This window comes from Bombus terrestris, chromosome 3, assembly GCF_910591885.1.
Source record: "Bombus terrestris chromosome 3, iyBomTerr1.2, whole genome shotgun sequence".
In the NCBI taxonomy this organism is placed as follows: Eukaryota; Metazoa; Arthropoda; class Insecta; order Hymenoptera; family Apidae; genus Bombus; species Bombus terrestris.
This window is the reverse complement of record NC_063271.1, coordinates 14,314,368-14,327,856: the sequence shown is the minus strand read 5'-3', so window position 1 is coordinate 14,327,856 and position 13,489 is coordinate 14,314,368. Positions and strand designations below refer to the sequence as shown.

General features: G+C 37.4%; 1 protein-coding gene across 6 annotated transcripts in view; it reads left to right on the top strand.

Annotated features, from left to right (window-relative positions):
• LOC100647840 (diuretic hormone receptor) overlaps positions 1-13,489 on the top strand; it is an 80,269-nt gene that overhangs the window by 6,699 nt on the left and 60,081 nt on the right. For 3 of the 6 annotated variants that reach the window (XM_048414752.1, XR_007227808.1, XM_048414755.1), the window contains one exon: positions 8,121-12,934. The exons of 1 other annotated variant lie outside the window; for it this stretch is intronic. In XM_048414752.1, coding sequence (XP_048270709.1) covers positions 12,649-12,934 — 286 coding nt within the window. In that variant the 5' untranslated portion in view covers positions 8,121-12,648. Of the gene's footprint in view, positions 1-8,120; positions 12,935-13,489 lie in introns of those variants that run through there. 2 more of the 6 variants (XM_048414753.1, XM_048414754.1) reach the window with 2 other exon arrangements.

The window sequence follows — 13,489 nt, the reverse complement described above, 5'->3', positions numbered from 1 at the left end:
AGAAAAATCTTTGTTGACATCTGACAAACATTTTCGACTCAGAACAATACAAGTTTCATACAACAGCATAGTTTGTAATAGCGTTGAACATGTCGAACTTTGTGCCTGGAAACTACGATTTGCGGACAGCATTGATTTTCTGTTACCATTTGAGGAAAACTGCTGCAGAATCGCATCGAATGCTTGTCGAAGCTTACGGCGAGCATGCTCTTGGTAAATTACAGTGCTTTGAGTGGTTTAACAAATTCAGAAGTGGCAATTTTGACGCGAGGAACGAAGAACGTGGAAGAAGGGTGGATCTATTATGAGCTGTTAAAACCTGGCGAAACCGTTAATACTGAGCGCTACCGACAACAAATGATCGATTTGAATCAAGCTTTGCGTGAAAAACGACCAGAATATCAGAAAAGGCAACACAAAGTAATTTTGCTTCGTGATAATGCACCATCACATACAGCAAAACCGGTCGAGGAAACGATCGAAGCGTTCAGTTGGGAAATACTTTCGCACGCGGTTTACTCACCAGACTTGGCTCCGTCCGATTACTATTTATTTGCATCGATGGGACACGCACTTTCTGACCAGCACTTCACTTCTTACGAAAATGTACGAAAATGGCTCGATGACTGGTTTGCCTCAAAAGAGCGACAGTTTTTTTGGCGTGGCACCCACCAATTGCCAGACAGGTGGGAAAAATGTATAGTTAGCGATGGGCAATACTTCGAATAAAATATTTTTAATCATTTTCATACAATAAACGTGTATTTTCTATACAAAATTCCGGTTTCATATTTACATACCTGGTAGAGTCGTGACATGCATGTTCATGTGCTCGTTTTTTTATTTGTAAAAGCGGCATAAAATACGAATACCAGGTAGGATGTATTGGATTTTAACGGATTGTTTCTGATAGGGCGGAAACATTTTAAAGGACAGCAATACGAAACATATAATCGTTAACGGCACAAGTAAAAGTTACGCGTGAGTTATCGAGCGTTTAAATATTCTACGCGCTTAGAAAACAGCCACGCGATAAATTTAAAAGCGGGAATTTTCCTCGAGAAAGTTTCCTTTTGCACTAAATTTTATGTTAATTGAGCTTTCGTGCATAATTGAACGGCATTATTAACGATCAGTAAAGGTTAAAAAATACAAAGAATGCATGCGATAATCGCAAGAAATGCGACGAAAGGGGGGAGAGAGAACATTCCATTTCTTCGCATGAATATTTACGACATCGATTATTGCTATATGCAAAACTGCACGAGCATGTAAAGCAATGCTAATCGCAGTAAATGAGGTTTAAACAGCAACGTACGCATCGAAATGTTAATATCAGGTCGCGTAACTTGTGTAACAACGATAGCAGCACGGTACGAAAGTATCGGCAGGATCAGCCAACCAACGAGATCATTTGCAATCACGAATGTAATTTCACGCCCTTCCTTTATTCGCGTACATCGATTTTGATATTTTCATTTACCTCGTACACTTTCATATACATTCGGCTATTTGGGTCGAGTGGCCGATATTTTTGGGCACTTTATCATATCTAAGTATCTATCCAATGGCGCTTCATGTTATGTGCGTGACAGTGAATTGTGTTTAACTTTGTCTGACGCATAATACAATTCTCGCACTTACAGCCTTGAAGAAGAAAATAGCTTTGAGAAATCTTTTTTGATTATGTTTCTCGATAGAAATGAATTCAAATTTATTCAAACACTTTTGTTGTAAGTTGTAATTTTTGTCAGATTTATTCTCAACCTTGTACTATAGATGCATGCAAATAATATTCATGTACGTGTCTGTTCGAGCGTAAAATAAAGCAGTGAATTTATTATTACAAGAGCATACAAAATTTGCTGTTTAATTATTCTAAGAACGCTACATTCTGTAAACTATTTCCTACGTAGAAACATTTCTCAAAAGTATATACACATTTAGCTTCTGTCTTCTCCGTAGTTTCTACATTTCTTTCAGAGGTAGTACGTGTCCGATATTTATTACAGATCCATAAATCTGTCGGTAGAAAGTAACTTACGAAGTATCTTTGTCCTAAATTCAAAAGCACTCGGGAGAATTACAAGGATAAGCGATAGAATCAAAATTAAAGTTTAGCAAAGAAAGCTGAAGATTAAATTGGTAAATTAAAATTCATTTCTCGATTAAGAATCAGTTGCAACGATAAAACAAACTTTAATACGTACACATAATTTATAACAGCTACCAGTTATTCTCGTAATTGAATAAAAATTCTAACACGAATAAGTAACTTTATATGAATTTAATTTGAAGCTTGGTGCGTGCAGTTATGTTAAATAGTTATTTCAAGTATGTACGCGTAGGCTGTTACGTTTCGCAAGCGCATTACCTTGGATCGACGCGCGTTCCTTTTGCGGAACGTAAGCTCACTCGGCCATTCGGAGAAAGTATGTGCACTCAGAAGCTTTATTTTCGTTTGGAAAGCTCACCGCGCGTTATTCTAGAAACTCTAATACCACTAGAACGATAATTAATTAATACGCTGGAAATCTCGATAAATTAGCACCAAGTATCTGAATTAAGCAAACATTAGCCAAGGTAATAAATGATACTCACTGTATCCTCTAAAAATGATGAGACTAAGCCGAGAATTTCAACCGAGTTGCTAATCACTCATTGTAATGGTCGACCCCGCTGCAGACACATTAACATTTTGACTGCCACGTTGGTCATATACGACATCATTGGTCATTAATCATTGGTCATTGGTGACCGGAACGCTTCAACTTCTTGTAAAAATTGAATGAAAATTAACAGTTAGGGCATTTTGAATATAACCGATAAATAGAAGATACTTTGAAATAAAAGGTGCTCTATTGAGTAATTAAACATTTTTATTAGAACATCAATAAAAAAAAATGAGAACAAATCTTGCATCTGATGGTGCACTGTGTTTACATCCATATCTTTGAGGGGTAATCTACGAATATTATTATAAACACAGCTTAGAAAATAATCGTAAATGATGCTTTATAATCATATAATCGAAGTTAGAAATGTGAACATACCTTACTATCATATATAGAATGAGCAAATACTGTTTACTAATATCTTCTACACGTTTCAACGATATATTCTGGACGGTTTGCTTACGACGAAACAACGAATGCGAATGGTTTGTTGAAATAAACGAAGCCTTGTTATTATATGTCGCTATCGACTGTTAGCAAGGCGCCACGATGGTCACCCGTAACCACCAATAAGATAAACGGTCCATTGGGGAAGAATGTTGTCTTACATCGTCAATTTATTATTATTTTACCATTATATGCTTTGAATAATAAAAATACTCCCGTGGAGTCCTGAGCGAAACATGTGATTTTGGCGTAGCAGTCAAAGTGTTAAAAGGTGCATCGTTTCTGTTCCAAAGAAAAGGATCCGGAGTTTCTTCGTTAGAATGAGCGACACTGATATTATAGAATAAAATACAGATGATCGATGCAACGAGTAGTTGGTGCATTGAACATGCATAGAAAGATTAATGTAAAACGGTTTGTAAACGAGTGCAACGAAAGATAGAAGAGAAGAGGGAGAAGCGAAAAGACAAAGAGGAAAGTTGAGAGATGAGGTGGATCCACGAATCTAATTACGCTAAAGTTGCGGCTGTTCATCCTGGAAAGTAGGTTTGTTACGGGCGTGCCTATCGAATAGTATAATATTTAACCAGAAATTAATTAGTCGGTGTATCTCGATGATTAAGTGGATAGTTTTTGCTAGTTTGACTAAATTTTTCCAAGCTGCAGTGAAAATCGTGTATTTACACGACAAAACGTATGCCTGGACTTGGTTTTAGTATGGTTTCCTTAATTTTCTTGCTTCTGTGGAAAGTAGCGAATAGAACGTTCAAACGTATTTTGTCTTGAGTAAAGAAAACGTTATTCCCTCCGTGTTTACCTTCTTGGTCCTTTTAGATAATTATTCCATCCACTTTGGCGCGATTAAAACTCGTTAAAGGAATAGGCGGAGGATCGAGCGCGCTGAAAATACGCTGTTATCTGGTTGAAGCAACAATTTTCTCGATAGTAACAGGTAAATAAGATGCTCTTCGTTTAGTTCTCTCGGCACATGATCAATCCGATGCTGTTTCAATTGCACGTTCGAATAACGCGACGAGTCCCGGCAGAAGAAAAGCAAAAGTAAATTTAATAAAATTAAAAGGAATTTCTCTGGTTTTCGGATACGGTATAAACACAGTTTTATTGGATTGAAACTTACTTTGAATCGTTTCTTCTAATGGAAAAGCAAAAATTCTCGAAGTTTGGTCCTTTGAATGTTCCTTCGTTTAAATTCTCCGTAACCATAAATATTTTCACAAATTTATCCAGCTGGAAACTAACTAGGAGGCATTTCCTTAAGAGTCGGGACGTCCAATTATTTGGCCAAGCTTTATAAATATGCCTGGTAAACTTACCTTTGTTAAGGGCTATGATCCTATTAAAACAATGTAGAAATTAAATTCAGAATGCTAGCTGTTAGTGTCCTAGTTTCGAACAAATTGACCATAAATTTGTATATTAGTTTATTTTGTAATCGATTATGCTGGATACGCACTGATCTATTCTTAGAATTATTATTTTATTATTATTATATGCATTTCGCTTTCGCACACGTCGCTGGCGTATCACGTGCCTATACTTTTTCACAGGATTTTCACGTGGATCTTGTTTGGAGTTGGCCTTAAGAAAGGCTTTTGTGCAAACAGCAACCAGGACTTGCTTTCTTCAATGTTATCGTCGATCTTTATACGTTTTATCTTAAACTTTCATTGTTCGGCACGAAACCACTCTAAATATGGCATTAACATCGGCTGTCTTGTTCTTTCCATTCTACGATCTTATGTCAAGGATAGAAAGGGTAGAATAAACAACCAGAAGTAGCTATGTAATGTGCTACGAGATACTTTCTTGCAAATTTTTATGACTAAAGACAAGTTTTCTTTAGTATAGGATTTAAAGAGGTATGGGATTTCCAACGTACATGGTACTATCCATATTCTATTGCCAGATATTTCCCTCTTTTTAGCTTTTTTTTTTAAACGAAACAACATATATACACACACGCACACCTTACTATTCTATTATTTTAAGTAAAAACGCGAAAAATGTTTACATATGAAAGCTGTTTTATTTGTTAGGGAAAATTTAATAAAATATTGAACCGACGTTTTTAAGCTATGTATAGAGGCAGCTTGTATTTTTCATTTGTATCAGTATCAACGAATTTTTTTTTCAATGGGCCTATAACAATAATAAAATACGTTAACAATTTCGACAAAAGATAATTCAAATACTAAACAAACAAATAACTCGGCTCGTTCTTTTGTCGTTTTACTACGCCACGAAAGAAGTAACATTTGCCTAATTGTATCAGTTGTATCGGTTCTCCTAGCTTCCCATCCAATTTAATTTATCGAAATTTTCATTTATTTATCGAAATAAATTTTTTTTTAGTTTGTAACGATAAAAATACTCATAAAATAAAACATTGAGAGTTGTTATTGCAATTATTGGAATAACGTAATAATTCGAAATATTTTACTATTTAGCTGACTGTTAAATCTTCTAAATAATTTCGATCCTTATACAAAGATAATTGACAAAGGAAACATCTGCAAATATTTTGGTTACCGTGGAAATTGGCAACTGGTACACTGTCATCGATGTTTTCGTTGTTCCTTTTAACGATTTAATATCGTCGACCCTTCGTAAATTAATGAATTCTCCTCGAGCTCTCCGTTCTCTTTTTCCATCGGATCTCGATATTTGCATTGACAATGAATATTGCATGGAGGAAAAATAAATGTGGAATTTATTAAATCCAGCATGATCATGTTTGCTGACGATATAATAATTAACGCGACAAAAGGATAAAGTTCGAAATAAAAATAATAATAAATGTATGTGCGTTATAGGCAAAAGCATGCATACATACCATGAATATCTGGAAATGCTGATAAAAATAGCGAGAAATATGATTTCTCCATCAAAAAAAAAAAAAAAAAAAAAAAAAAAAAAATATAAAAATTGCACGTCGATAGACGACACGAAGTATATACATGCGTATCCGCTCGCTCGTTCATCGTAACGATCTTCCTGGCCACTGATAATATGGCAAAAAAGTTTGCACATTAAAAACCAGCGTTACGTTAAAAACATTCTACTCGCTATTTTTGTCGAACTACCTTTTATAACATATCGCAATAATTTTCTAATAATTTTTTAAAAACAAACAATATGACAAAAATGTATATAACAACGTATCTTTTGGTTTTGTATATGTATACATTTATATGTATACAAATTATTTAATTCATCTGTAAAAGGTGTCTTATTTCATATACGAAGAAAATGTGTAAAGAACAGCGCGTTAGAAATAATTGATGCAAGTATAGTTTTATTTAATTAAAATAATGTTTATCAATTGTAAATATCGATTGCAAGCTTAATCGGCAATATTAGTACACATTGATGCCTAATTGATGGTTTCTAATTTAAAGTATATTTATCCGTATGCGTCTCATTCAATTTTATTAAAATATTTTCCCAATACCCGATATTTCCTAAACAACTACAATTTGTTTTTCAATTAAATTCCTACAAATCCATACGCAATAATTTTCGAAAAACTTTTACCGTTTCGAAATAAATAACGATTTTATCATTGAAACAATTTTAGAACGTTTAACAATTTAGTGGAATGCGTAGAAACTTTTAAAGGCAAAACTTCTTGAAATCTTATTTATCCATTAATATTTCTTATCCAAAGTTGTTGTACCGCTAACTTATGTGTTTAACATTTTTGATGAGGATTGACGTGAACATAAAGAGATACATATTTTATGAAACTTATTTTCTATTTGTCATTTTACGGTCTTATGATTTATTTAATCGAAAATTTTCACTACGATGAATCATTATACAAACATGATAAATAACAGAAACGTATAAAATTTTCTTTCGCGGGTTTCCAGATAAACAGAAAATAACAATGCTAGAATATTTATATTTACTTTAGAGATTTAATTAGAAAAGTCGAGTTAGTTCGACCTAAATAAATTATTCCTTGGTCATCAGTCCACGATTATTATTCTGTCTCTAAGGAAATGTTTAATTAAGAGAAACGATCCACTTGAGAGATTGAACCTAATAGAAACAAACCCACGTTGAATTCAAACAGATAGCAGTTCGATTGTTTTCGTCTTTTATTTATTGTTTTATATTTGAAAAACCTGGTTCAGTAAAGATCTGCGAATCGCCAGCAGATTCAAAAAGGCGTAGCAACCCAATCGCGTTCTTTCACAAGCTCGAATATAAGAAAAGAAATCTAATGGGAAAGTTATTCGCAATCGCTTTCTTTCTCACAGCAGATCCTATACATTTGTCGTAATCCTCGTGTTGCTTATCGTCTCCTATCGACGCGCCCTCCAAAGCACCAACCGAGTGACTTTTTGTTGGACCATAGCGACAGATCACTGTGTCAGGATATTTCGAAAGAGAAAAAAGGAAACGAGCCTGACGCGATAAAAAGTGCTCGCTACTTTTTCGCTCCCTGAAAAAAGAGATCGATGCTCGAATTGCTGCGTAAATTTGTCTATGCTAAGCGTTGCATTTTCTTCGCGTTGATTAAAACGAAGGTGCTTTATTGAAAATAGGAATACGTCGGTTGCATCCGTGTCGCGAAGCACAACCGCGAAATTAACGCTTGAAAAATTTTCGTTTAAATGTCAGTTCTTTGACTGTAGAGCACATTTTGCCGCAGCTTTGAACGAGAATGAGATTCTCAAAGATCAATGTAAGAGTTAAAGAGAAAATGACCTGTAATTTTGATTTAGTCTTCTTAATTTAAAATTCACAAAGAGTATACTTAGTTCTTTTCAATGATAAAATTGGGAAACGATCTTGAAAGTCGTTAAAGGGTAATTCCTATCGTAATCAGACGCGTTAGTTTGAATTTTTTCCACCGATACTCGGTAACGAATGTCGGTCGAACGAATTTTCTCTGGGTGAAGGTTGACCCGTGCCACGTGTTCGGTAATCGATGACGTTTCTGATACAGGTCGGTCGTCTTAATTCCAGGTGTCAACGAAATTTCGATTCGAGTCGTCAACGTGTGAAAAAGGAAGGAAAGTATCAGGAAGAAGGCGGGCGTAGCCTCAAGTTCTCTAGAAGAACGTCGCCACAAATATTGTTCCTGAAGAATGAGGACAACTATTTGGACACCCGCGGCAATTTGATCAAAAAGTTGATATTTCTCTCATATTTTCAAAGTTATCATCGAACAATGTTTCTCTACCGTTGATTCTTTGCTTCTTGCCATAACCGAGGTCGAATGTTCCGCTGTTAAACTGAAACAAGAATGTTTATCCGTAGTAGATAGCAGGTACTTCACGCACCTGCACATTTAGTTGCACCAACATGGTATAATCAAGCATTTTTTTAAATTTTACATCGACTTTCTGAAAAATACAGACAGACTCATAATGGAACACGATCGATCTCGCGTCACCATCTGCGCGAAATATGAAAGCGTTAAAGCCAAAGAAAATAATCAAGCAGAAAAGAAGCTTCAAAGTAAAGTATAAAGTAAAGTAATCGGAACAAATTCAGAGAGAAGAAAAAGTGGAAATGAGCGCCCGAAACGATAACAGATCACCCATACAAGGATAAACGGTGGCTAAAAAAGAAGACGAGAAAAAGAAAAAGAAGAAGGAAAGAAAGGATCGGAGTAAAAAGATTGTAAAGGTGAAGAAGCAGGTGAAACGACAGTACGAACGAAGCTTATGGGGGTAAAGTGAGTTGAACGCGAGCAGAGGATAAATAAGGACGAGCAAAACGTGGAGGCAGAGGAGAAGAGAGAGGATAATGGTGGCGCATGCTCCTCCTCGTTGTGCACGTATCGTGGAGCAGGCAGTTGCCCTCGTCGGCTCCAGGTACACGCGAAAATCCATATCGCCGCCGTGTAGCGTCTCCTACGGCCGTTGACAGACTTCGCGGACACGCCAGAACCTCTCGATCGGGCGTCGCAGTGAGCGTCGCGACGCAGCTTCCTCGACACTTTCGCGCCGCTCCTACGGAGTAGCCTCTTACACTGTTTCGAGCACGTGCCTCAAACAGTCGCATGTCACTGCTCGCCGGCGGTATATTAAACTTGATACGGAATTAACTTTCAAACAATATTTCACCAGTTTTCAAGCTCATTTGTTTTCATCGATAGCATTTATTTGAAAGAAACCCGCCTCGTTTGGGAAACCAAGTGGTAATTAGGAGAAATTGGAAAGGACGCTGCTAGGTCGAAGGATAAATAGATGGGAATTTCAAAGATATTATTTATATCTTAAGGAAGTTGGTCGTTCGAAGTAAAGTGTTATTTAGAGATAATTAAAAAATATGTATCGTTTGGAAGAAGGAAGTGGTACTTAAAAATAGTTGGAGGGATAGACGTTGCTGAATCAAAATATGAATGTAAATAGAAATGTTAATAATATTATTTGTTTTAAGGAAATTTATTCGTCGGAAGAGCGGAAGGATATTTAAGAGGAATCGAAAGATCGGACGTCGCTAAAATTATGGATAAATATGAATTTCGAAGATATTTATCATAGAGGAATATGAATTACAAAAATATTATTTATTCGAAACAAATTGATCGTTTGGAGATACACAGTGGTAATTAGGAGCTATTAAAAGGTGCTTATTGTGGAACGCTGCTGAATGATAATACAAATGAACATGAACTGCTCGCAAAAGTATCGTTTATTTCAAGGAAATTCATCGCTTGAAGAAAGGAAATATTAAATGGGAACAATGGAAAGATGTTTTTATAAAAGCATGAACAAATACGAAGGAGATAAGTGCTAATTAGAAATAAATCGCAAGATGTTTATGGAATTATGAATAAACATAAATACTAAGGATGTAGTTCATCTCGAAAAGGTTTGTCCTTTAAAGCGATGATTTAATATGAACAAGTATAACTATCGAAGGTATTATTTACCCCAAAACAGGTAAGGAAAAAACGCGGTAATGAAAAAGTCAATGAAAAAGTCGAACATGGTTAAATTGGTACACGAATAATACGTGTGAACACCTACGTTCGAGGAACATTTGTAAAACGCGAACACAGAAGATCGGAAGCTGATGGAAGAGATAGCAATAGCGTATTGGAAAAGAAAGTCGATGGTATTCCACGAGGAACGATAAATGTAAAAAGTTGGACTACTGTCGCGTAGAGGTAACCAAAGATCCGTGAAACGAAGAATCGTAAGAAACCTGGCAAGGTTTCAGGCGAAACTTTGTTAAGATTTCCAAGAAAATAAAAGAATCTTCGAGGTGGTGTAATTTGTACGTTGTAGAGACACCGAGTCACACGAGGAACGTACTTTCAGAGAGGATTTTACGATGGTATCGCGGAAAGGATAGCCAGTTGGAAAGAGTCGCGTCTACGAAAGGATTAGGAAACGGGAGCCTAACTTGTAGACCAGGTTAACAAATAGCTAAATTACAAAGTGAATGGACCAAGTTTTGAAACTCATTTACGAAACTACCGACTATCAATTATAAGGAGCTGTGAACTTCCTTCTATCTTCGAAGGAGTCGGTAATAACCCCTGGTATCGACGAATACCATTCTCCGGAGCAGTTGAAATCAGGCAGGAATACGCGCTTTAACCGAGTGGGTTCTCGAAACATCTCCCTCGAGAGTTTGCCGATAGTCTCTCGCGAAATTAGTACACTATCGAAACGTGGAACTGATCGAAGCCGGCCTTTGTTACTGGTTTTCAGCGCGATGCTCGCGACGTTAACGCGCGGACAATAGGCGAACTTCGTCTCCAACTGTTAGTGCTGGATCTGATGGACGCCTTGCCGCCAGTAGTTCGGTAATTGGCTTTGCGTTTCAAGCGGTTCGCCTAATGGCTGTCGAGTGCCGTTTTCAAACGGATCGACCACTTGCAGCAGACTGTTTTATAAACCGTACTACTCGTACCACTGTACGTTATCATATTTAGAGCGCAAAAGCTAGACCGTCGAGGATTTTAAGATCAAAGAACGTTTAGTAAATGGAAGGCTAGAGAAATAGCAACGAACCAAAAGAAAATTCCTTGCTCTAGAAAAGGAAGCATTTCCAAGCCCGTCATAAGTCATTCTGATTTCGTTGTGTTCCCAGAAATTACAAAACGAAGGCTCTCACCTTCCGGTTAGACTCCGTGTAACCGAGATATTCCGAAGCTGGGAAGCTCCGGTGAGATCAACTCGTGAGATCAGAGGACATCAAAGAGCAATCCTATGTCGCGGTATCCCGTGCCTGGAGCGCGGAATTTAACGGGCTTGCGAGGATTTCCGGAAACTCCATTCGATCGTAACATTTCGATATATAGATAAATATAGAGAGAAGTTTTCTGATAAGGTCTTGTACAACGTATTAACGGGAATCGAAAAGATACCAAATAGAAATCCTAAGGAAAAAGCGTGTGTGCGAGGATGAAACGATCCTCGGGATCTTTTTATCGTTACGCTCTCGCACTCTGATATTGTACGAAAGGAAGAAAAAAAGGTCCTTGAGAATTAACCCGTGGAATTCAATGACTGCGAGGTAAAAAATACGTTTGCTTGATCGTAATATTTCCAGATCATTTTCAATATCGTAAATAGATAAGAGAAAAAAAGAAGAAGCGTGCGTATTAAATCTGAAGGAGAGAGAGAGAGAGAGAGAGAGAGAGAGAGAGAAAATTAAACGAGTTCTAGAAACCCCTAATTTATATGTCAAAAAATTCAAGAAGCTTTGTATGATCATATTTCGAAATGTGAATGGACATATTATATACTTCTCGATTATATCTTATATCAGGTATTAACGAGGACGAAGACAGGATACGAGCAGAAATTCGCGTGAGCGTGCGTAGAAAGATTAAAGACTCTTTGGGGCCCTCTCGTTGTTACGCTTGCCCTGTGTTCTTCGAGTAAAAGGAGGAAAAGGACTCCTCTAGGATTAACCGACCCTCCTTTAATGGCAAAGGATTTAGGAGGATCAGCGAGCATTAGTCGGCAAATCTCGCGGTTGGCCAGGAATACTATCTTCGGTCTCGTTTCTCGCGAAGAACACCAGGTTTGGGGAAATAATTGCGTGTCGGTCGGTCGGTGAAAAATAGAGTCCCTAGAGATTAACCGCGCGTCTTTATAGAACTACGTGAAGGGAATGATCCGCTCGTAATCGACGTTTTCGCCGCGTGCCACACATTTCACGACCTTGTCTACGACTACTGCTCGAAACCTAAACGACGTATAATGGTCCTTGTTATGTCCTTGTGAAACGCAAAATCACGTTGCGCTCCTCGAAAAATTTTCAAAAATCAACGATGCGTAACGCGTAATGATAACGAATCAACGACATCGCGATATCTTCTTCTAAGAGGAACATGGTACACTTATAAACCGAGAAATAATTCCTATAAACAATTCGGCAAGGGCGCTGGGCTGCTATAAAGATAAGAGGGAATCCGTGTTGTTTTCACTTTTTGCTTCCGCTCGAACAAAGTCGAGTCTGGCGAAAAGGAAGCAACTTGATCGAGAAGACGAATAAGACGAACAGTGTTTAGTTTGTGGCCGGTATGGAGTGGCAAGAGAATAACGAGAGCGTCTTCGACACCGGCAATTACGTGCTGAACACTTTGTATTATATCAGCAAGCTGAACGAATCGGTGAATCCCGAGGCGATCAAGTGCCTCGAGCGCAAACAGGAAGAGCTGCAGCTGTTGTCTCTTGGGACGCAGCAGGAGGATCAAGGATGCGAAATCAGCTGGGATTCTTTATTGTGTTGGCCGAGAACACCTCCCGGTACACTGGCCACGCTACCGTGCTTCGAGGAACTGAATGGGATACGCTACGACAGCAGCCGTGAGTAACAAATGCTATTTGGTATTGCGATCGATAGTATCCTAAAATGGTTATTTTCTTTCCCCCGTTGGTTTCGTTCGTGGGACGAATGGTTAATGGTTGGTCGTGGAAAACGAAATTCTGCGATCGGTTGTCAGAGTATTCGGATATCGGATATACTTGTGCGGTTTGATTTTTTTTCTATAATTTATTCGATTAAGTAATCGATTTCTTCTTTTTCCGGTATTGAGATAATTTCTATGTTCTATGGTCTGGCTGAAAATTGATCTTTCAGGTCTTGTTCAAACGGATGCGGTTATAAATCACGTATCTTTCAAAATTTATCTCTCAAATTTATCTAAGCTTCTATTTTTGCTTCGTACGTGCGACATAAATTTCGCCTGAAAATTCAATTTAACAAAAACACCGGACAGCAGCTACCGGTGACTCGTTCTGATATGTTAGGCGCGCATATTTAAAGAAAAGCTGTTTCAATTAGTTTAATGGTCATGCCGCTAGACACGGAATTAAAAATGTGGTTTATACGATAATACGATTCCAAGTGCGGGGGAAGTT